General features: G+C 48.0%; 1 protein-coding gene across 9 annotated transcripts in view; it reads right to left on the bottom strand.

Moving 5' to 3' along the window:
- The window catches only part of C2CD3 (C2 domain containing 3 centriole elongation regulator), a 97744-nt gene that overhangs the window by 69600 nt on the left and 3783 nt on the right, over nucleotides 1-24361 (bottom strand). For all 9 annotated transcript variants that reach the window (XM_053306101.1, XM_053306100.1, XM_053306104.1 and 6 more), the window contains exons 2-9: nucleotides 21947-22216; nucleotides 20266-20423; nucleotides 19063-19277; nucleotides 6899-7128; nucleotides 6194-6326; nucleotides 4185-4307; nucleotides 3207-3351; nucleotides 1520-1680 (exon numbers count right to left, since the gene is read on the bottom strand). In XM_053306101.1, coding sequence (XP_053162076.1) covers nucleotides 1520-1680; nucleotides 3207-3351; nucleotides 4185-4307; nucleotides 6194-6326; nucleotides 6899-7128; nucleotides 19063-19277; nucleotides 20266-20423; nucleotides 21947-22121 — 1340 coding nt within the window. In that variant the 5' untranslated portion in view covers nucleotides 22122-22216. The remainder of the gene's footprint in view (nucleotides 1-1519; nucleotides 1681-3206; nucleotides 3352-4184; nucleotides 4308-6193; nucleotides 6327-6898; nucleotides 7129-19062; nucleotides 19278-20265; nucleotides 20424-21946; nucleotides 22217-24361) is intronic.

The raw sequence follows: 24361 nt of genomic DNA, 5'->3' as shown, positions 1-24361 counted from the left end.
AGCTCTTCGTTAAGAATTCTTTGCTGCAGCAAAGAAAGGCAAACCTTCCTATGCTCTTGTGTATAAGCTGCAGTGAAGAGAGATGTCTTGTTCTAGGCAAGGCTCCATCTACACAGATCTGTGAGTGTCCTAACCATGCTGCGTATGCACAACATCCTACAAAAAATAAAGGACTTGGCATGCTATGAATCGCTCCTTCCACAGTGTTAAAAAAAAGAGGCAGAGTACAGGTCCACACATTTGCAGAAAAAGCAAGAAAGCATAAAGGATGGAAGGTACTTTGTCTGTTAGCACTCTGCACAATTCCAGAGAGTTGCCTCGTCACTTCTGCTCCCTGCTCTTACTGCTCTCTAGTCCATACTTCTAAGAACATCGCTTGCCCTTCCGCAACTACTGTTATTCAAATTCAGGGGGAGTCCTGTTGTGAAGTAAGGTGGTCACCTCAGGTGGTGGATATTTGGGGCACCAGCAGAGTGGCAAGGTGCATCCCATTGCGGAAACCATCAGAGCACCCCTTCAGGATCGACTTGACCCTTGGAAGCCTTGCAAGGAATGCCTCTCCTCATGCTCCTTGCAAAGCTTGCAAGAAGCACAAGGAGAGAAGAGGAGACAGCTAGCAACCTTTCTAGGGATGTGCATGAACCACGGGTTGGACAGTTTGGCAGCAGGGTATGGTGGTGGTGACCCTCCCCACCACATTTCCCCCACTGTGCTGCCGCAGGGCTGCTGTGTATGGCGGCAACATCGGTGGGGGAAACGCGGCGGGCAGGGGGAATAAGGGCACCCTACCTGCTTCTTAAAGGTGACACACACCCCGCCAAATAGGTCCAAACGCCAGACCTCCAAACCAGTTTGGCGGTCTGGAAAAGGACTGCTGACCTGGTTTGTGCACATCCCTAAACCCTTCCTCCTCTCTGCTTGTCCCGTGTCACTTTCAAAGCTGGCAAAGGGTCACTTCTGAAAGAGGGCTGGCCCTCACCAGGGTCAAGAAGACAGCGTTTGGAGCCTCACCCCAGGCATCAGGCCTCTCATATTCAAATCACAGCCACAATATTATGCACTAATGGAACATCATAAGGCAATGTGGCTCCAATAGTAACTGAGAAAAAGAATTGTGTACCATGGTGGTAACAAGACTTTAGGAGGAAGGACAACATCTCAGCGAAACTGATGAAGTCTACAAGGCACCACTTGTGGAACCAGTCACTACAGTGCTGTCCTACAAACCAACTATTTTGTTTTTCAAAATGGCTTTAGAAGCACACAAAAAATTCTTAAACAATTTCAAGGAGGAGAAAAAATGTAGAGAATTTCAGGTGCAAAGGGCTGGTTCAGATGCAACACCAAACTACGAATTGCACTAATCACCGTTTTGACTCCACACCATGGTGTGTGTCCCAGACATACAAATCTACATAGGGAGAGGGGCCTGCATGGAAATGAAGCCATACTGGTTTCATTGAAGCTTAGAGAAACCTAGAGGCTGAGCAGCATAAAGGAGGCTATAGCAAAAACACACCTGGCTTTTTTTTGTATCTCCTTTTCTTTCTGAACTAAAGGACTGGACTCCAAAGCCTTTTCTGTTCTGTGACGTTTGGTGGCATGAGATTTATTCCATTTTTCAGAAGAAACAGCATCCTCCTCGTCACTGAGGAAGTCACTTAAGCTGCTATCAGACTTCTAAGGAAAATGATTGAGAAAAATAGAATTCATTAAACATTCAGAGAACACTCAAGAATGGGCAATTAAAATGACTATTTATGATGACATTGTTCTGCTGAAATTGAGATTGAGATAGTTAAGATTCAAGACAATTATTTTCTCCAAACACTGCAAGATTTTGTCTCCCTCCTGTACACTCATCCCCACCGTATCAATCTGAAGACTAGTTTACACCATCCGCAAAGTGCTTTCCCAAGATGATAACTCCTGTCTCTAAAAGTAGGAAATTCTAAGGCAACTCAATCACATACATTTTAGGTCACCAAAGGTAGGTGGGGCAGGCAGGACTGGAACAGGGGGAGGCTCCTCCCACTGAAGCGGACCAAGCATGAAGCCACGTGCATCACCCTGCCTCTCATTACAGAGCCAGACAGGGTGGAACTCAACTGGGGATCTGAGGGAGCTCCTCCCACTCTACAAGGTTCCTGGGCAAAAGACTGATTTGCCCTGCCTAGGAGTGAGCAAAGAGGAACAACCCGCTAGGGATGTGCATGGAACCGGTGGGGGCTGTCTTGAAGGTGCAGGGGGGGATACCTTTAAGGGTGGGGGAGGGTGCTCTTACCCCTCCCACTGTGTTTCCCCTGCTGGTGCTGCACTTTCAAATGGTCTGGCAGGTTGGCAGTGTACCTCTCTGCTGCCCCGTCCCCTTGTCAGACCGGAAGTAATGTGCGAGCAAGATATGCTCGCGCACATGCCTAATGTGCAGGGGCGGTACTTCCTGTCACTTCTGGTCCGATGAGGGGACGGGGAGGTACACTGCTGTCCCACCAGACCGTTTGAAAGTTCAGCGCTGGCACAGGAAACACGGCGGGAGGGTTGAGAGCACCCTCCCCTGCCCTTAAAAAGGTTCCATCCCACACCTTCGAACCGGCCAAACCACCGGTCATTCGAACCTGTTCGGAAACCCATAAAGGGGCCTCCAAATAGGTTTGTGCACATCCCTATAACCCGCTTCTGGATGCACCACAGCTGGAGAATAGCCACTCCCGTGGCTATTCCCTTCCTGGAGTGCCTAACCAGTTCAATCAGCCGGTGGTTGAACCGGTTTGAAGGGTGGGAGGGGGGTGCTTTAAGGGACAGAGAAGGCGCTGCCTACCTGTCAGCGCCAACCCCACCGCTTTCCCCCTGCCGGCACTCTCCAAAACAGTGGGCGCACTGGGCTGCAGCGTTCCTGCTTGTGCCCTGATCCGCTCTACCATGCTCATGGCCGACGCCCTCCTGGGAGTGCATGAACATCTCTACGCTGCTGGTCATCATCTGTGGTGAGTAAGAATCTTCCTCAGAATGAATAGGCAGAGGAGTGTTACAAAAGTTGGTTCTTTTGTTTCTTATTGGTAAAAAATGAGTAATATATGTATGTCATGGGTGGGCTGGCTAGTACGTTTGGGGAACTTATTTGCAAGGCTTTATTAGTGGTGAGTTGAACTGTGGTCACTGAAAACTTTACCATAACAGCGTGTCCTGTACCCACTCCAGGAACTTACTCGTGCAGTGTAGAACAGGTTTTCTAGTAGACTCTGATCATAGTGGGGGTCATTCAGTTCACTGTCATACACCTCGCTCCCAAGAGAGATGGATTCTGGAGGGGAGCCTGTACCATCCAAAAGACGAACAGGGGAGAAATCAGAGCTGTGGGCAAAAGAAGAAAGAAAGTGACACATGCACCTTAGATAGAGAGTAATTCTAAATTTAGTACTGCTCCAATTTTTTTCCCCAGGCACCAGTGCATTAGGTGCTGCACAGAACATAAAACAGACTGACACTCTGCTCAGAGAGCTACAATTTATATTTGATGGACAAGGAGGACTGTGGAGAGAGGTCAGGACTGACAATGAATAATAAGGATACGCTTGCGGGAAGACCAGGGGCAGCGAGAGAAGAGGAGATGGGAGGTGCTTGAGCAAGAGCAAAGGCTCCAGTTAAGAGCATCTCGGATGTGGAGCTCAGGAGCAGCTTTGTTGCCTCACCTGCTGTTTCTACAGAGTAGGTCTTAATTGAACTTACAATTTATCTTAAATTTCCTCTCCCAGTACTGTTTGCTCATAACTCTTAATGGAATTTGCTATCATTGTAGATGAAGAATCCTTATTTGCTGTTTTGAATTTTTCTGCATCCCACTTTTGGAACAGTATAGTTGAAAAATGGAATATAAACAAGGCTCAGTGAACTCACTGGAATAAACATGTACAAAATCAGGCTCTAAACCCATTTCCAGGAGAAAAAAAGAAGAGACAGAGAAGTTGCCTCTCTCCAGATCTGAGGGAAACTGTAGCCATCTGAAAGTAGCAGCTACTAGGCCTGCAGTATGCATCTGCAGCCTGCTTCAGAAAGGAACCCGTCATCGCCCGTCCCCTTGAAATGAAAGAGTCTCTAAAATAAATTGTATTTACAAGGAACATAACTCTTGGAGGATTCTTTAGACATTTTCAGAAGGGTCACAGCAGCAACATTTCACATCTTACCTGCCCAACAGCAGCTGGACTGCTCTGTTTTCAGCATGCAAATCAAATTCCAAGTTATCAGTTGGTGGCTGAAGAGGAACTTCCATAGCAGATGTGAAGCCAGAATTCAGGTTTTTAAGATTCCTGGCCCCAAGATCCCAAAGATCAATTGGGGAAGAGAGTGGGATGATTGGAAGAAGATGTATTAAGCCCAGATAAAATACAAGGATTATGAGTTGCTTTAAAATATTTCAATTTGTTAAAATTGCATTTTAGGACGATGTATTACCAAGATCTGTAAGTTTTCTTTTAAGCAATGGAGTGGGACAAGATCCAGAGCCTAGTGAGGCAGAAGAGAGACTCACTTATAAGTTCATTTTGCTAAATATGAGATCACCACCAGCAAAATTCAAAAGCTATCCTGAGCCCATTTCTCTGAGGGCATTGGGTGTTTGGTTTCCCTCTCTTGAAGAATTCTCAGACTAGGACAGCAAAAAGGTGGTTATACCCCAAGGTGCTCTCCAGTTGTTGCTGGACCACAACTCCCATTGCAGCCGGGGATGATGGAAATTGTAATCCAACAGCATCTAGAGAACCACCGGTTGGCCACCTCTGTTCAACAACTATTACAGCAATCCACTAGGGAGGTATAGAACATTCTGAGCTCGGAAATGTTCTGTCTTGAAACAGGCCGTTGCGAGTGTTCTGACCCCAAATTGAACACCTTTCAAATGAAGGGTGTTCCATCAGAACAACCAGCTTGAACCGTTGTTTCGAATGAATGTTCTGGGCATTGGTGTTCCATTCTGGGTCGGAACATTCAAAACTGCCCATTTCGAAGCAGAATGTTCCAAGCTCATAATGTTCTGCACATCCGCTGATTCCACTGGGCAATATATACACATGTAGAACATTCTGCTTCGAAATGGGCCGTTTTGAATGTTCCGACCCAGAATGGAACACCAATGCCCAGAACATTCATTCAAAACAACGGTTCAAGCTGGTTGTTCTGATGGAACACCCTACACAGAAACCAAACATTAAATCTTCTATATATACATATATGGAATGGAATGGAATGGAATGGAATGGAATGGAGTGTGTGTGTGCTGATGCTATTGGGCCGCTGTGGCAGGATGCACTTCCAGTTATCAGCAGGAAGCAAAATGAGCCTGACGATGATACAGTGTTGGGTGCTGAGGCCCTGCCAGGCTCCAGCAAAAGGGTGGGCCTCAGGAGAGTGTTGAGGTTGGCTGGGTGTCCCTGGAGATGTTAGGAGGAAGAGAGGAGATCTGTAGCTCTCACAAGGTCTTGTGGGAACAAAAGATGCTGGGGTGGTGAGCCAGAAATCACCCTGGGGAATGTGGGGTTGCAAACAGCTATTTAGGAGAGGCAGAGAAAATTCTGAGGATGACTGGGTGCATACAGGGCTTTGTGTGACCCTGAGAGGAGACAGGACAGAGAGAAGAGAGGCTCTGGAGGAGGAACCAGATGAAAGCAAAGCTCTTCCCTTACCCCACTGAGGCACAGATATAATACAGATATGGGGAGGCCTGTTACAGTGTGTACACTTCTACTTTGCCTTATATTCCTATACCAACAGAAACTGATCCAACAGGAGACCTATTTTGCCTATCTACAGAATCGCTTTTACCATGTAACCCTGAAAATGTTTGGAAACCTTTTGGCTCAGATTCATGTCATGCCCTTGGGTCCACAGTTCACAGATGCTCCTTCACCAAGTGGGAAGCCATGTTTTCCTGTTAAAACATGGCTTCCCACTTTGTGAAGGAGCATCTGTGAACTGTGGGCCCAAGTGCTTCCCTGCTCTCCTCTTTCAAGCATGAGAAGAGGAAAGGAAAGCTGTTACTTTCACTTTGAAGTAAGCTGTAGTTTACTTCAAAGCTTTTTTCCCTCTTCTCCAGTGAGAAGAAGGGCACAAAATCATAGTTTAAATTATGTCTGAACTGGCCTATTGACTGCCACCAAGTATACAACATGAACACTTCCACCGACTCACGCCAACTCACTTTCTGGCCGGCCTGGGGACATCTCGCTTTAGCAGTGGATGAGCTTCCACTAATTCTATACCAGGGTCTGGACTGGATTTCATTGCAGATACCACCATGGCATTTCGAAGCTTGCTGCCTTGATCCAAAAGGGCTTGGGGGAAAGAGCACCGCCATGAAGTCTCAGCATTAAAAAAGCACCTCAAAAGTTTCTCTGTGTTTTATTTATTTATTATTTATTTAACACATTTGTGCACCACCCAAAACTTATGGCTCTGGGCAGTTTACATTTAAACAATACAAATTATAACAAAATTAAAATGTTAGAACATTAAAATAATTCAAAATTTAATACAATTTTAAAAACTATTAAAACTGTAAATCTAATTAAAGGCCTGGGTGAACAAACGTGTCTTAACTGACTTCTTAAAAGCTGTCAGAGATTAGGGGCTCTTATTTCAACAGGGAGCGCATTCCAAAGCCTCAGGGCAGCAACAGAGAAGCTATAATTATATTTTACCAAAACACAATTATAGATAAGTCGTTCCTTGGTCATTCCTACAGGAGAAGGAACTCCCAATTTATCTCAGAGACTTGCATTTCTGGGGGGCATACAAATACATTAATTTTTTTAAAAAATAAACTTATCTATGTGTCCTGTAATACAACAGCAATTTGCAAGCAGCGTTTACTGCCATAAATGGAACCAAACACTGGTTTGCATACCTGAAAGGAGATCTTTGGCAGCTGGGTTGTGCCAAGAAAGAACACGGACAGGGTTCGGGCTTTTCCCAGTTAATCTAACTTGGGCCTCATGATCAAAGCTGCTGGGAAGCAATTTTTGTTGCTTGGGAATGTTCACATCATCCTGTCCTGCGATAAGGTGATGCCGAGGTGCAAAAGACCCTTCTTTTATGTTCTCAGAGTTCTCTTGGAAGTACAAGTGGTCCTTTCCCCTGTTTCAAAAGACAACAGAGCCGGCAGAATGTTTAGCTCAAGGCTGATTTCTCTGGAGCTCCCGCTGCCATCCTCTGCACACAAATAGAGTATGTATATTATTGTGGTAGGGGTGGGGTGGGAGCAGGGTTCTGATGTTTGTCTAGCAATGTGCACGGGCAAGGACATTCAGCAGCAGTAACAGAGCTGGCAGTGCAAACTGACAGCCCTCAAAATGAGAAACTGGCATCTTCCTGCCAGCTGTATACAGTAGACGCTCTAATTTTTCTCATCTCTGTGCGGAATGAGTTTTGTTCTGGGCGGCAGTATCAAGGAAGTGTGTGCACAGAATCAAGTGTGTGCACAGTATCAAGGAAGTGCGCGCGCACCTGCATTCAGAATGGGACCTCTCTGATTCAACCTGAGCGGGATCTAAACGGAACTGAGTGGACATCCAAAAACTTGTGAGTGCATGCACGTGCGCATGCCTTAGAGGGAACAGTGCCTGTACACTACGAGCAAAGTCAGGTTTATGTGGATATCAGTTTGGGACACAGACTGCAGAGAAGTCAAACAAACTGCAGAACATGCAAGTTAGCTGAAAAATCACAGCTTTTCCAAACTTGCCAAAAAAAACCTCCCAAACTGAGCACACATAGCAGCAGCAAAGGCACCCACTGCTGGGGACACAACACACACGTTTTGATTCAAGCAAACAGCATTGCTGAGCTGAAGACCAAGTGACAAGTAACATGGGCCAATGGAGCAGAAGCCTCTGTGGAGCCACTTGGGACGTAGCTGTTGTCTGCTCCTTTCATGTACATACTCAAAACATGTACCTAAAAGACAAAAGGAACTACTTCTTTACAAGACGTGAAGTTTAACTATGGAATTCACTGCCACCAGAAGTGGTGATGGTCACCAATCTAAATGGTTTTAAAAGTGGACTAGACAAATTCATGGAGGACAAGGTATCAACAGCTACTAGCCTTAATAGCTATGTACTTCCATCAGGAACATATGGCATGCCCCTGAACACCAGGTGCTACAGAGCAACAAGGGAGGGGGCGATCACTCCCCTCCGGTGGGCCTCTCCCAAGTGTGCCTGATTGGCCACTGCATGAGGCGGTTTGCTGGACTGAATCGGCCTTGGCTGATCCAGCAGGGCTTGACTGATGTTCTCTGCTTCTGTATCATCTTGTAGCAGTTGCAATCACTGGGACAAGAGAGAGCTGTTGGGGAAACCAAGCTCATAAGTGGTTCTGCAACCCAGTGGGAGTCACAGCTTTGCAGGGACCAGGGAGGAATGCACACACTCCTAGCCAAATGCAAAACACTTATAAAGTGTTGTTGTTTTTAAAAGTATTTTAATTGTTTTTAAATAGTTTTGATTATTTTTGAATTGTTTTTATATTGTTTTAGCATTGTTTTAATTGTAGGTTTTATGTCTTTTTAAAAGTTATTGTACACTGCCCAGAGCCTCTGGATGGGGCGGTTCATAAATGTAATTAATTAATTAAACCTTTATGGACAAGGAGAGAGATCAGCTCCATCATGCATAACAGACACAGGTCCATCCACAGTTCTTCTGACACAGCAGAATAAACTTTTCTGCAAAATTCTGAGGTTTCTATACATTAAACATCTAACAGCCATCATCAGGACTTAATGGCAGCTGAGTCCAGCCCAAAAGCATAACAACTTTATTTGCTGGCTGCCCATTAACTATTGTTCTCTGTGTGGCTCACAGACAAGAACAATAGAATAAAAACATACAATTAACAAGTGATTCTAGTAAGAACTAATCAGCCTACTTTCCTTTCACTGTCTCTACGTCTGGACTAAATTTGGTGCAAATCGAGGTCCACAAGTTAGATCTCTTGCACCTCAAATGTTCATGAGCCTGCCATCTTGGATTGGGGTCGATGTCATCATTACAAACTACACCACTGAGGTGTCCCTGTGTGTCATTCACTACTGCTGTTCCAAATGTGATTCAAATCAGTTAGACAGTCCTCAAGTTAGTGCACTTGTGTCTCCAAAGTTTACGTGTCTACCATCCAAAGTTTACGCGTCCACCATTGAGATGGATGACATCATCACAATCTTCGCTGTTGAGGTGTCCCTATGTGTCCCTACAGCTGTAGCAAATTTGGTTCAAACTGGTTAAGTGGTTCACAAATTAGCCCACTTGCACCTCAAAAGTTTATGTGTCTGCCATCTTGAATAGGTGTGGATGACATCATCACAAGCTATGCTACTGAGGTGTCCATGTGTGTCACTCACTACAACTGTACCCAATTTGGTTCAAATAGCTTAGGCACTCCACAAATTAGCCCGCTTGCACCTCAGATATTCACGTGGCCACCATCTTGAATTGGAGTGAATGACATCATCACAAACGATGCCATTGAGGTGTTCCTATGTGTCACTCACTGCAACTGTACCTAATTTGGTTTAAATTGGTTAGATAGCCCACAAATTAGCCCGCTTGTGCCTCAGATGTTCATGCAGCCACCATCTTGAATTGGAGTGGATGACATCATCATACACCACACCCTTTGGGCTTCCGTTTGTGTCCCTACATCTGTAGCAAATTTGGTCCGAATTGGTTCACAAGTTAGCCCACTTGCGCCTCAAAAGTTTATGTGTCTGCCATCTTGGATCGGGGTGGATGACATCATCACAAACTATGCCGTTGAGGTGTCCCTATGTGTTCCTACAACTGTATGCAATTTGGTTCATATTGGTCCAGGCGTTGCAAAGTTGATAGTGGGGGGACACACGGGGACACACACAGAATGCCGGGTGATCTCATAAGCCTGCTGGAAATTAGGCTAAAAACACATTAAAACAAAACTACAATAAAATACAGCCCCAAAACTCCCAAAACATATTTTTAAAAGTCTGGTGAAGAAAAAGGTCTTTACCTGGTGCCTGAAAGAACATAGTGATAGCACCAGGTGAGCCTCACTGGGGAGACTATTCTATAAACAGGATGCCACCTCTGAAAAGGCTCCCTCCTTAGTAGCCACCTGCCCTCCTCATCTGACAGGAATACTTGGAGCAAGACCTCCACAAAGTTCTTAAGGTCCAGACAGGGACATATAAGGCAAGGCACTCTTTCAGATAACCTGGTCCCAAGCTGTTTAGTGCTTTAAAGGTTAAAACCAGCACTTTGAATTGGGCCTAGAAGCAGACTGGGAGCCTGTGCAAGCTGACAAAGCACCAGCGTGGTAGGACCAAAACACCCAGTTCCAGGTGATAATCTTGCAGTCCTGTTTTGGATGCTATTAGTGCTATTGGAGCAGAACAGTCTCTGAGTGACACTGACACCTTCCCCAAACACTACCATTCTGGTTCAGCTATAGAGCACAATCTATCTGTGCCACACATCGGTCCCTTGCTGATGCTGGAAAACCTAGACCACATTTCTCCCATATCATTTCCTGGAGTTGGGGAAGAGGTGTTCCCCTCCCCACTTTGAACCTACAGTCTTGAATGGAGAGTTTTACTTCACCACAGAGCCACCTAGTTCTCATCAGTCTGGGCATCAGGAGCAGGAAATCCAGCTCAGATAGGATGACCTTTCAACCTGGCACGGACACCAGCTGCTCTCTGCTGAAGTTGCTAACCAATACAACCTGAGGCAGCACAGATCTCATCTTTGTAAGTTCAGAGACACTGGAAACTCTATTAGCTAATAAGGTCTTGTTTGTAGCTCCCCCAATCCCTGTCCCAGGAGTGGCATAACCAAAAAGAGTCTGAGGACCTTAGGATGCATTCCTTTCCCTTTAAAGTGAGAAGGAAAATAAGGATGACTGAGAACCCTCAATTATTTATTAAAATAATTTATAAGCTGCCTTTCTCATTAGACTTGGGGCCAAAATGCCCCATATCATCTGATGGAACTTTGTGAACCATTACTCAGCGGAAGCAACATTGCTGGAGAAGAACTCTTTCTTTGCTGCCATCACTGTAGGCCTGCAAATGGGCTCTACAGCATGCTCAGTCAGGCTGAGCCCGGGTTTTCTGCCACTCACACTCTCCAAATCCACTTCATGCTATCTGACTCAGTAGTAAAACAAGCAGCTGGGTCCCTAGATAGGCTAGATGAGTGGGTGCTAGGGAGCAAGCCTATCACTTATTCTGGACAACCTATTTCACAGCTGAACCACAGCAGAGACAGAACTGTCATCATAGTTTGCCATAAAATCTTCCAGAGTTCCAAAACCCAACTGGACTCATCAGACTCTGAGTGGACCTTCCTAACTGGTCCCTAACCACTGCAGAGGAGGGCAGTCAAATCCACATGTACCCTAAGCAGCTAATAATCCAACCATGACAATGATCAAATGTCAATTACCAGTGCACCAGAACCTTGCCTAGTGAGAAAGAAACATTGGTAGACTTACCATGAAGGGTTCTTTTTCACAGCCGAGGAGGTCATCCTATATAGAATGGGATGCTCCAGACAGGACCAATTAGAATTGTGGGCGTGGCTAGCTAGGCGTGTAGGAGGCGACCCAGCCCCAGTTCCGAGACTGTTAGAGATCTCAGTGAGCAAGTAAATGGAAAAAAGGAAAAACCAGTCAAAACAGCAGCAGACAACAGGAAAGAAAGAGGGAAACAAAGCCCAATAGCATGCTAAGCTAGAAACCCTAGGAGTCACCTCCACCCAGATAAAGGAAAGGACCACCCAAGGTAATAAGAACGCCAGGCAAAAAGGAAGAGAAAAATCACATCCGCGGGCTGGCTGGATGACCTCCTCGGCTGTGAAAAAGAACCCTTCACGGTAAGTCTACCAATGTTTCTTTTTCCACAGCCTGAGGAGGTCATCCTATATAGAATGGGACATACCCAAGCTAAAGCACCAAAGATGGGTGGGTGTAACGTGGATGTGGATCAAACTACTTGTTGCAACACGGTATGGCCCAGAGCCGCCTGGGCATCGTGGAACGAGGCAATCTTGTAATGTTTAATGAATGGCGTGATTGAGGACCAGGTGGCAGCCTTGCAGATATCTGCTTAGAGGCATGTTTGCTGAGAAGGCCGCCGAGGAGGCTGCGCTACGTGTGGAATGAACCGTAATCCCCGATGGGGCCGGAAGATTAAGGATCTCATAGGAAATCAAGATGCAGGATTTAATCCACGAAGAGAGGGTAGATTTGGAGACCTTCGCCCCCAAGGAAGACTGATAAAAAGACACGAAGAGGGAGTCCAAACGGCGAAAAACTTTGGTCCTACGTAAATAGATGTGGAAGGCTCTTCTGACATCCAAGGTGTGCCATAATTTTTCCTTGGGATGTGAAGGAGACGGGCAGAAGGAGGGCAGGACAATGTCCTGGGATCTATGGAAAGCGGAATTGATTTTGGGCAGAAAGGTAGGGTCAGGCTTCAAGACCACGGAATCAGGCAGAAAAACACAAAATCCCCTGCGGGCCGATAGGGCGCCCAATTCGGAGACCCTACGAGTGGAAGTAATTGCAACTAAGAAAAGAACTTTAAAGGATAGAAGGCGAAGCGAAGCCTCTGAAAGGGGTTCAAAGGGAGTTTGCGTAAGAGCGTTAAGGACTCTGTTCAGGTTCCAAGTGGGGAATCTGTGTATAGGAGGAGGGGCCAAATTGGATGCCCCCTGCAGAAACCTGGAAATATGCGGGTGAAGCTGCAAGGAGGACCCCTAATGGAGTTTGAGGACCGAGGACAGAGCCGAGGTCTGACGCCTCAGGGTAGCTGGGCGGAGACCCATATCCAAGCCCACTTGAAGAAAAGCCAGGACTTCAGGAATATCTGCTGACCGAGGATCTAGGTGCTTCTTGCGCGACCATTTGGAAAAAGCTGCCCAGGAAGCTTGATAGATCAGAGTAGTGGAAGGGCGACGGGAAGCTAAAATCGTATTTAGCACTGACGGTCCATAGCCCTTGGTTGTCAGAAGCACGCGTTCAACTTCCAGGCGGCTAAGTGGAGCCACTGAGGGCCCGGGTGATGAAGAGGACCTTGAGAGAGTAGGTCTGGGCGCACTGGAAGGTGCCAGGGAGTGGTGACGGCTAGTTGAAGGAGATCGGAGAACCAAGGCCTCCTGGGCCAATAGGGAGCAATGAGAATGATCTCTGTGCACTCTAAACGAAGCTTCTGAACTACCTTCCCCAAGATTGTTGCGGGGGGGGGGAGGCGTAGATCAACCCTGGGGGCCATTTGGCCATCAGAGCATCCGTTGCTTCTGCCGACGGGATTGAAAACCTCGAGAAGAACCGGGGAAGACGGTGGTTGTGCGGGGAGGCGAACAAGTCCACTAGAGGACGGCCGAACCGCTGTGCAACTTGATTGAACACTTCCGGATAAAGAGACCACTCTGTCGGGTCTACCGTCTGCCTGCTGAGCCAGTCCGCCTGGACATTCACCGCGCCCTGTAGGTGTTCCGCCAGGAGGTAGATGACGCTCCGCCCACTGAAATATCTCGTCCGTTTCTGCCATCAGCATGAGAGAGCGAGTGCCCCCCTGTTTGTTGATATGTGACTTGGCCATCACATTGTCTGTACGAATCAAAACATGCGCTCTCTGAATGAGACTCGAGAAGTGTAGAAGAGCGAGTCTGATGGCATGTAGTTCCAAGAGATTGCTTGAGAGTAGAGTCTCTTCCCTTGACCAGAGTCCCTGGGCAAACTGCCCCTGGCGATGGGCCCCCCAGCCCACGAGGCTGGCGTCCGTGGTGATGATTACGCGAGACGGAACTATCAGCAATAGAGGATCAAGGAGAGCAGGTGAGAGCCACCACTGGAAGGAGCGTAGAACCGATGGAGATAACAGGACATCCCTGTGAATGCAGGCCATGATGTCGTCCTGGAAGGGTAAGATAAGCCATTGAAGTGGGCGAGAGTGCCATCGAGACCAAGAGGTACATTCCAGGCATGAAATCATGGCTCCCAGGACCTGGGCCAGGGTCATCAAGTCCGCTGAGACGCTTTGTGTGAGAGGGCGGACGATGGAGACCAACTTGCGGCGACGGTCCGAGGAGAGGGATACCGACGGACCTCGAGTATCGAACAGGACTCTCAAGTGCTGAAGAGATTGAGAAGGCAGAAGATGGCTCTTTTGTAGGTTTATCAAGAAGCCATGATAGTTGAGGACTGAGCAGGTCGTTCGGATTGACTCCTGGGCCAAGCAGGACGGGGCTCGGACCAACAAATCGTCCAGAAAAGAATAGATATGGATGCCACTGGTCCTCAGGTGGGCGACTAGGGCCACCATTAACTTTGTGAAGACCCTGGGCGCTGACGAAAGCCCGAAAGGCAGCACCCTGTACTGGTAATGGTGGCTGTTGTAAATGAAACGAAGGAAGCGGCGGTGGGCTGGATGGATGAGTACGTGGAGGTAGGCCTCCGATAGATCGATGGATGCAAGGAAATCTAGGTGGGCAATCGCTTCTTTGATGGATCGCAAAGACTCCATCCTGAATTTTCACTTCCGAACAAAGCGGTTGAGATAGCGGAGGTTCAATACTGCTCGCCACGTCTCGTCTTTCTTGGGAACCAAGAACAGCAACAAGTAAACGCCTTGCCATAACTCTGTCGTAGGTACTGGCTGTATGGCGTTGATGTGTAGCAGGTGAAGAATAGCTTGACTCATCCGCCGCTGCTTGTCCGGGCGTCTCGAAAGGGGAGTCCTGACAATATGATTTGGCGGAGGAGCATCAAATTCTATCACGTACCCAAAACTGATAGTGGATCGGACCCACTGGTCTTGAGTGGAGGCTCGCCACTGAGTTGCGAAGTTGCGAAGCCTGCCTCCGACCTGTGGGTAGTCATTGTTTGCGTTGGGGTAAGGAGGAGTTCTGGGGGAAGGTTCTGGAAATGCGCCCTCCAGATGCACCTCCTCCCCGCTGATGCCAGTGAGGGCGCCAGCCTGAACGAAAAGTAGACCCCCTATTGTCTCTGGAGGATGACCAAGATGGTCGTCTGGATCCCCTGAAAGGACAAAAGGACTGGTTATTGGACCGAAAAGGCCTGCGAGGTCCTCGACGTGAGGAGGGCAGTGCCTTTTTCTTTTCACTATTTTTCACCAGAATAGGGTCAAGTACTTCCCCAAAAAGTTTAGCCCCCGCAAAAGGTGAGGTGGAGAGGTTAAGTCTGGAACGGGAATCCACGTTCCAATTTCGAAGCCAAAGGGAGCAGCGGACGGCTACATCCGCAGCTATGGCGCGGCCCGCGTACTGGATACAATCTAAAGAAGAGTCCGCCATAAGGGCAGTAGCCTTGGCTAGTTTGTTTAACCCTTGGCGAACCTTGGTCAGTTTGGGGGGGATAAAGGCTGCGATTTCTTTGACCCAAAGCATAGATGCCCTAGCGAAAATAGAATTCGTGGTTGCCGCTTTAATTACGGTGGCTGAGGCAGAATGCGATTTATGTAATAGCATATCTGCCTTACGGTCCTTGGGTGACCTGAGTTGACTCTCACCTTCCTTGATGACCACCAAAGGGGACACCAATTGAGCCACGGGAGGGTCCACAGTAGGGATTGCCAGTAGAGAAGAAACATCAGACGGTAAGGCATAATGCTTTTTGGGAAGAATACCCAGCGTTTTGGCAGATGCTGGAGCCGCCCACTCCGCTAGCATTACATCCTTAAATAGCTGTGGGAACGGAACAGTAGCCTGAGGAGCTAGGGTGGAAGGGAAAACGTTCTGGTCAAGAGAAGGTGATGTGGTGGGGCCCTCAATTTGTGTTACATCATTGATAGCCCCCCTGGCTTTGGCAAGCATAACTTCGAAGTCTGCTGAAGCAAAGAGGCGATATGAGGAAGGGAGCACTACCGGTGCATTCTCATCTGAAAGTTCCCCGTCCTCTTTGACAGAGGGAGAGGACTCACCTCCCCCGCCACCACTAAGACCCAAATCATTGTCAGAATTCCCGTAACCAGTGGGATTGGAAACATGGAGGGGTGGGGGGGGAGGAAGTGAGGGAGGTGCGGGGTTAAGGTGTGGTATAGGCAAGGCAGGGGGAGTGGGTAAAGGTGAGGCCGCAGGGGTAGGTGTGGGACGCTTAGGTGCACGAGGGCACTCTGAGGAAGAAGATGAAGGCGAGCGGCGCCTTCTTTTGCGCCTGGCAATACAATGGCGATTTTGGAAACGGCCCCTCTCACTGAAGGGAATAGGATCCCTGTCAGGGGAGATCAGAGAGGAGGACCGGGAGGCATGGCGATTAGCCCGTCGGATCCCAGAAGCCGCAGGCGGCGGCGGCGGCACAGAAAAGGCAGGTACATAAGCCTTAAGAAACTCAGAACAGTGCCTGTTAATAAACTCCCCCAGCCAACCGGCCACATCTACAGGAATGAAATTGGCGCCAACCGGCGCGTTACTCACAGCTCCAGAAGTTGATGGCAGAGATGGTCCCGGCAGGGCGCAGACCTGCAAAGATGGCAACTGGCGCGCTGGACTACACGAGGCTTGGAGAGTCAGCGCGGGCAGAGGAGAAACTGGCGCCGGGCGGTGAACCGAAAGCTCAGGCACGGTAGCGGTGCAAAGCAGCACCATCTCCCCTTCCATGGAAGAGGGAGGAGGCGGAACGGAGCCAGCAGCAGCGATCACCTCCATCGACAAGGCGGGAGGAGGGATTGGCAGTAGGAGCGGAGAAGCAGCGCCTAGAAGAGTCGGCGCGAGCTCCCGAATCGGCTCTGGAGAGGGGCGGCGTGGAGGTTGGTCATTGCAGACCACCTGCACCAGAAGCCCTTCGCTCAGGCGAACTGCCGAGGCAGACGCCGAGTGCGTCTTAGATGAAGCAAGGCTCTGCTTTGCTGCCTCCTGGAGCTGTTTGGCTTTTTTCTTTTCCTTCTTGCGGTCATGCTTAGAGAAGTAGGACCCAGAAAAAGCCTGCTTAGAGGAGCAGGGGTCCACCAAGGAGGGAGCAAGATGTTCATTCCCATGTTGGGAAACGGAGGCATTCGTCCCCTCTGAGAGAGAGCCCTCCAGCGGGGCGCCGGCATGAGTAGCAAGAAAAAGCAGGGGAAAAGAAGGAGGGAGTGAAAACAAACGAACTCCTTTCCCACCCTTGCACAATACTAAAAAGCAGAGAGAGTAAGAAAATAAAAGATAAAAAATAAAAAGGAGCTAGCCAACGCCCAAAAAGACCAAAGGTGTTGCAGAACAAAGGAATGGACCTGTTCACAGAGCGAAGACAGGACCGGAACTGGGTCTGGGTCGCCTCCTACATGCCTAGCTAGCCATGCCCGCAATTCTAATTGGTCCTATCTGGCGCATGCTCGGTCCGTGATCCCATTCTATATAGGATGACCTCCTCAGGCTGTGGAAAAAGAGTAAATCCAGAGTGGCCTTTTAACATGTGTAAATAAAAGTAAAGTGTGCTGTCGAGTCAGTGTCAACTCCTGGTGACCACAGAGTTGTCTTTGGTAGCATACAGGAGAGGTTTACCATTGCCATCTCCCACACAGTATGAGACGATGCCTTTCAGTGTCTTTTCCTATATCACTGCTGCCCGATATAGGTGTTTGCCAGTGGGGATTTGAACTGGTAACCTCTGGTTTGCTAATCAAGTCATTTCCTCGTATAGGGCCCAGTATATCCTGGGATAGCCCCATGGCTGTCACAGAGACCAAAAATACATGACCTATGGCAGACAAGGTGGCCTTGGCATGAATTTTGAAGTCACCCAGGACAATCAATTTAGTTTACTCCAACCCAATCGAAACCACCTCCACCAGTTCAGTCAGGAAGTCCACTGAGCAGCTGGACAGGCAGAACACCAGCAGAATCTACAAATGATTCCTAGAACCAAATACAAGATGCGCACAAGCAAGGCTGGGTACTGCTCACACTGAGAACCTACACGTAGAAAAAAGTCCCACCTCTCCAATCTTTGTCTCAAGGTTGCTGCTGAGCAGAGTACAAGAAAAACAAGATGTCAGCACCAGAAACTGAGCCCCACAAAAAGAGTAGGAGATTGGTCCAGGAAAATGTGTGTTTATTACAAAAATCCCAACATGTTTCCAGCTATGTGCTCCGCACCAGGGGGGGAAATCATGGCATAATAGCATTCCATAAAACATAACTCTTGTCTTAAGGCAAGGTTATGCCTTCATACCTTTCCTCTGGTGAACAGCATTGGGATTTTTGTAACACACACATATTTTACTTCAGCAATCTACTTCTCTCTCTGAGCAGAGCAAACCAATTAGCATTACACATACTCAGTGGCCTCATCCAGCCAGGTCTCTGGAATCACTACCTGGTCAGTATTCTTTCTCCAGGAATAAATCATGGAGGACAGTGATCTCATTTATTTTACCAACCTGGCAGCAAGGTCAGAGCAGAAGAATCAGGAGAAGTGATCCCCACATTTCCAGAGCTGAACAAGAGGCAGAGATGAGCACAGACAGAGCCTGCAAATCTCCAACCATGTCTTCCCCTGCAGCAAGCACTTCTTCCCCACACAACTCCAACAGGTACCCCACGGCTAAATCCCTCCTCTTTTGCAAAGCACATTCTGGCAACTGCAGTCAATGCAACTATCAGAAAAACACAGCAGAAGATCGGAGGATGACCAGAAGGCCAGAGGATACCCTCTAGCGATGCTGGATGGTAATATCTTAGTATTGGCATCATGGCTATCATTAGAATCCACCCAGAAGTCCCCCACTCTTGGACCAACTGAGTCAGGGCTGGGCCTGCCCAACCATGTACAGCTCTCAAACACAGTTGAAGGTGGCAAGAAGTGCCAAAAGGCAGGCAGGCAGAGCAAGGACAGGGCACAACCTCTCTCTCCTCTTCTTTGCCGATGTACCATTGAGGGGAACCAGACCCTGTTGCCATAAAGATGTTGCAACAGAAACAATTAACTCACCCCCACCACATGCATACTGCGCAAACGGATTTCTGAACCTCTTAAGTCACCATACACAGACTATGATTTTTCTAAAGGAACAAAGGAAAAAGGAAAAGTCACCTTGGTGTAGTGGCCCTGCTACTGCTCAAGGATTCTCTTCCAACAATGCTCCCGCTCGGTGGTCTATAAATCTGCGATGGGACAAGAAATTGGCCGGATCCAGCTGTTTCTTTGGCTCCTTGGGCTGGCACTCCAACATGAAAACTCATGTCCGTGTTCGGAATGGAGCTGCTACTGTCAACTGTTTCAGAGAGAGGTTCCAGAACTAGCGATACCTGAAAGAGAACGTTTAAAAGGGCTCGTCTCTGCTCTTAGCATGTAGATACAGTGCTTCGGAGTATATAAATCCCTTCACTCTTCTCCTGACTCCTTACAACAGTCCTGGAAGGTAGGTCAGCATTGTTACCTCTATATTGCAGACTGAGCCAAGGCTCTGAGAGACAGCGCACCTAGTGAGCTCATGGCTGAAATGAGATTTTAACGGGAGATTCTGCAGCTCATGCTCTTCACCAGCACACAAATACAGCCTATTAAAATGATCTGATCAACAATATTTGCAACCTCAGGGAACAGCCGATTCTCAAAAACTCCGACGACAGTTTGCTGGGTTACAAACACAATGCACAGCCTGCCAAGGCCAGGTGCTCCCTCCTGCCTGCCCTTCCCTCTTCACCTTCTGTGCCCAAGGAATCCTGCTTTGTGTAAACCGCAGCTCTGTGGCTCATCCAAAATCTAGGAAAGGTAGTTTACAAGCCAGGATTTGAAACTGGAATCTAAACAGCCACAGAGCTGGAGCTAACCAGGACTGAAACCTCACACGAGAGCTGAGACGGTCGGGGTGAAGGGAGTGTGAGGACTCGGCAAGCATTGGGTCACATTCACAAACCAGGCCACTCTCTTTCATAAGACCATTTGGATGGAAATCTCCCCCTCCCCACAAAGCTGTTCTTAGAAACAGAAGAGAAAACCTATGGGCAAAGATATCACCAGCCCCACCTCCTCTCCACCAATGTAAGAATAATTTGCACAAGCAGCTAACCTCCTCAACTCCTTGCTGCCTAAGAGTTGCACATCACTCCCTGTTACAGCTGATCCTCCTGCCCCCTCAGCCGCCTTTGAGTAAACAAGGCTCCTGCGTCAGGATCACAAGTAATCTCCTGCAGCCTGGCTGCAAGGCGTGCATTCCAAACCTTGAAGCACACCCCTGACAACTGGGGGGGGGGGCGCGGAGAAACTGTTAAGTGGGAAAGGGTCTCAAGCTACCTGCAGTTCTCCCATCTTCTCAGATGTCGGTGAAACAATGGTGAAAAATCCACTGATTGGATGACTCGGAGCAAGCTGTGACAGCCCATTGATCTGAACTCGCCCAATTGGAAGGTGATCTGATTTGGTCATGATTTCCAGTATAAGAGCACCCATATCTATAAGAAACCAAAAAAAAAAAAAAAAGCAGTCAAGTTTAGAATGGTCTGACAAACTAAACACAAAATAAACAAATGTGCATGTACTCCAAACAGAGGGTCAAGCTGTTGAACAATTCAAGCTAATCCACATTCAAAATCAAATTCTATTTTTTATTTTCCTTTATTTACCATGCTTGATGTTCATCATGACAGATTTAATAAATGGAGGGTGGGGGGGAAGACCCACACTGATCTAAAATAATGGAGAATTGAGAGAGAGAGAGAGAGAACACGAACAGGAGGGGGCCCAGCTTTGAGGGCTTTTAAATCTAGGAAACAATGAGACTAAATAGATATGACATGTGACAGAGGTTTGTAAAATTATGCAATGTGTAGAGGAAGTGGACAGAGAGAGCTTTTTCTCCTACCAACGCTAGAATCCAGGGTCATTCCATGATGGGAAGGAGAACAAAACAAAATGGAAGCACTTCTTCACATAATGCAGAATGAATGCATGATATTAACTGCCACAAGATATGGTGACAGCCATGATCCTAGATGGCATTAAAAAGGATTAGACAAATCCATGGAAGACAAGACTATCAACAGCCCGGGATGTGCACAAACACGTTCAGGAGGCCGGGGTCCTTTAAGGCATAGGGAGGATGCTCTTACCTCCCCCGCCGCATTTCCCCCTCCGGCGCTGTCCCCAAAATCACTGCAGCAGGACCGCCACCTTGCAGCCACAGTCAGCATCCTACCGGAAGTGGCTGCAGGTGTGCCGGTAGGATGCCGACTGGGGCTGCGAGGAGGTATGCTGCAGCCCTGCAGCAGCAATTTTGGGGAGAGCACTGGAGGGGGAAATGAGGTGGGGGAGGTAAGAGCACCCTCCCTGAGCCTTAAAGGACCCCCCGCCCCGGCCTCCAAACCAGCCCAAACGCTGGACATCTGGACCAGTTCGACGGTCCGTAAAAGGACCGCCAAACTGGTTCGTGCATATCCCTATCAACAGCTACTAGTCATGATGGCCATATGCTAATAACCAGTTGCCGGGGAGCAATGGCGGGAGAGAGCTACATATACATTGCGCTGCATGTTGAAGGTCCCAAGTTCTGAGGTTAGCCGAGCTGGGAAACTCCTCTGCCTGAGAACCTGGAGACTCAGGACCAGCCAGAACACAAAGTGCTCGTCTGGATGGCTGCAAAGGAAGCATGGGTGCCATGGCTACCTTCCAGCTCCAGCAATGTGGGGGCTTTCATGCAGGAGAGTAATTTTCGCCCATCTCCCCTTTCCGCATATGCATTCTGTGCCAACTGTAAATATAATCCTGAGGGCTCTTGGGGAAAGGGAGATTGGCGAAAATCGCCCTCTCCTGCGTACAAGCATGTGTGCTGCTGAAGCAGGAATGCAGCCACTACCCACACACAGTGTTCGTCAGAATGTAAGCCACTAATCACAAAGCCAAAATTATGCACACATCTGGTCTCTTCCTTCAGTGCCTCAACCCCAAGCCATTTTTAAATTGCAAAGATCAGACATACCTGTCAGATAAGAAGCAAACTGTTTTGGACCACACCGAATTGCATAGCGAGTGGTGGTTTTAAGAATTTTCTGCTCAGCCTGTTTGGTATCCCGGGGCATGAAGACTGTGCCATCTGAGGTTTCTCCCCACCATCTCACCTGGACAAAGAAGGAAGCTGGAGGCTTTGCAACCATCCATAAGATTTTGCTAACAGTCAACTTCAGAAAGCAGCGCAGCTGGCCTTCTACAAGAGGTGGCAAGCTTGTAGAGGGGGAGATATCACTAAGGCCTGTGGAGAAGTAAAAAAGCACAGAATTACTGAATGGACAAATTAAGCAGTTTAGAGTTGCAAAGGTCTTCTACGCATCAGTGCCGAGGCATCACGTTTATGCCAAGCAGCTGTTTCCAAACAGTCTTGCTATTCTGCATCAGGTAAGGTGCGAGGTAGAACTTGGGAGTACAACCCACAAATAAGTTCTCCTGAGCAAGCTGAAATGAAGAAGGGTGGTGTAAGAAGATGCTGCCAAATTACCAGCTCTCCCATACTTCCTATGGGAGATGCTGCCTTTGAAAAAGTCACTCTTCCCAAACGTTTTTGGCCCAGGAGAGCAGATGTAGTTACAATCGATTCAGTTATGTAGCACCAAAGTACACACATCAAATCTCTCACATGAGCTATAAATCAGGAAGATCCCAGAAATCTTGCCTCTGCCATAAACCTGCCAGGTGGGCTTAGGCAAGCCACCCACTCTCAGCCTCTCATCTGCACTCCGGGGCTAATCGTACTCACCTACCTTACATGTTGTAAGGATTACAAAAAGGTTATTAGAACATGAAGCACTCTGAACCCTCCAAATCATTATGTAAATGTAATTATTAATTAATTAAAGTGCCTATTCTAGGAATGTGCATGACCAGGTTTGGTGCTCCCTTCCTGAAGCGCCAAATCTGTTCAAATGCTAGGGTTCAAGCAAGTTCAAAAGGCAGTGTGTGTGTGCGCCAGGGGCATAGCTAAGAGAGAGGGGGCCCGTGTTCACCCCTCTCCCCAGCAGCCCCTTGGAGTGAAGTGGATTATGAAGACAAGAGGGAGGGGTGCAGCTGGGGGGCCCTCAGGAGCTGGGGGGCCTGGGCTCTTTGAACCCATCTGCTCAATTATAGCTACACCTCTGGGGGGGGGGGTGCCTTTAAAGAACAGGTAAGGTGCTCCTTACCTGTTTGCCCCCTCCCCCACCAGAGCTCGGGTTTGAAAGAGATGTGTTGCAGTTATCGGGGCTGCAGTGTTCCTTCCTGAAGCCCCAATAAGCACTGGCACACACGACTGGGGCACACAAACGCCATCCAATTATGTGGTATGCTGACCATGCAAAAGGCCAGTGCATGTGCACCCTGGCCATGTGCATTCAGATGTGCTTTAAAGGCTCCCCCGCCAGCTGCCCCAGGGAGTGCATGAAACTCAAGATGCCTTAGATTTTTCTTCTTCAAATAAAGACAAAATCAAAACAGTAAAAACCAATGGACTTAAAACAGCAGTTTTCCTACAGTCCATGTTCACACAGAGCCCAAAGGCTTTCTTGAAAAGCAAGGTCCCAGGCATGCATACAAACTTCTTTGGGGAGGGCAACATCAGCACTGCCACCATGGAGCCACTTCTCACCCTCTTACCTGCCCAATTTCGATGAGAAAACAACTGCAAACACAAGTTCCCCTGCCAACTCACCAAAGAAGCACCTTTCAAAGTGCCTCCTATATCTCAGAAAAAACAAGATAGAAAAAGCATTGACGCTTTTGAACTTTGGAGCTGGAGAAGGCTTCTGAGGATACCATGGACAGCCAGGAAAACAAACAAATGGATCGTAGAACAAATCAATCCAGAATTTTCTCTCCAGGCACAAATGACCAGGCTCAAACTATCATACTTAGGACACATTATGTGAAGACCCAGCTCCCTTGAGAAGTCTATAATGCTGGGCAAAGTTGAAAGAAAGAGAAGAAGAGGATGACCAGCAACAAGGTGGATGGACTTGATTATGACAGCAAGGAATGCACCACGGAGAGACCTTCAAGGCCAAGTGGAAGGCAGATCATCCTGGAGAGAATCTACCTATGTGGCCACTAAGAGTCAACACCCACTTGACAGCACTTCATCAATCAATCACTGAACTTCACAAAGCATCCCTCCTTGTAGGTACTACTAGTGTTTCCCTTGTGTTTCTCTTTAGGCTGTGAGCACTCTGGGGACCGGGGGACCATATTACTACTCTCTTTCAAGGCAAACTGCTTTGAAAACTTTTTGTTGCTGTTAAAAAGAGGTATATAAATAATATATGACACTCCAGCTTTGCAAGGGTTTTGAGCACATCATCACAGAGGAAGCTCAGTCTATTCAGAGCCATCCCACCCCACTTCCTTTCAGAAGGGTTTTACTTTGAAGGGC

This window comes from Hemicordylus capensis, chromosome 3 (assembly GCF_027244095.1).
Source record: "Hemicordylus capensis ecotype Gifberg chromosome 3, rHemCap1.1.pri, whole genome shotgun sequence".
NCBI lineage: Eukaryota > Metazoa > Chordata > Lepidosauria > Squamata > Cordylidae > Hemicordylus > Hemicordylus capensis.
Note: the sequence above shows the minus strand (reverse complement) of the source record. Positions and strands in the feature narration are given on the sequence as shown.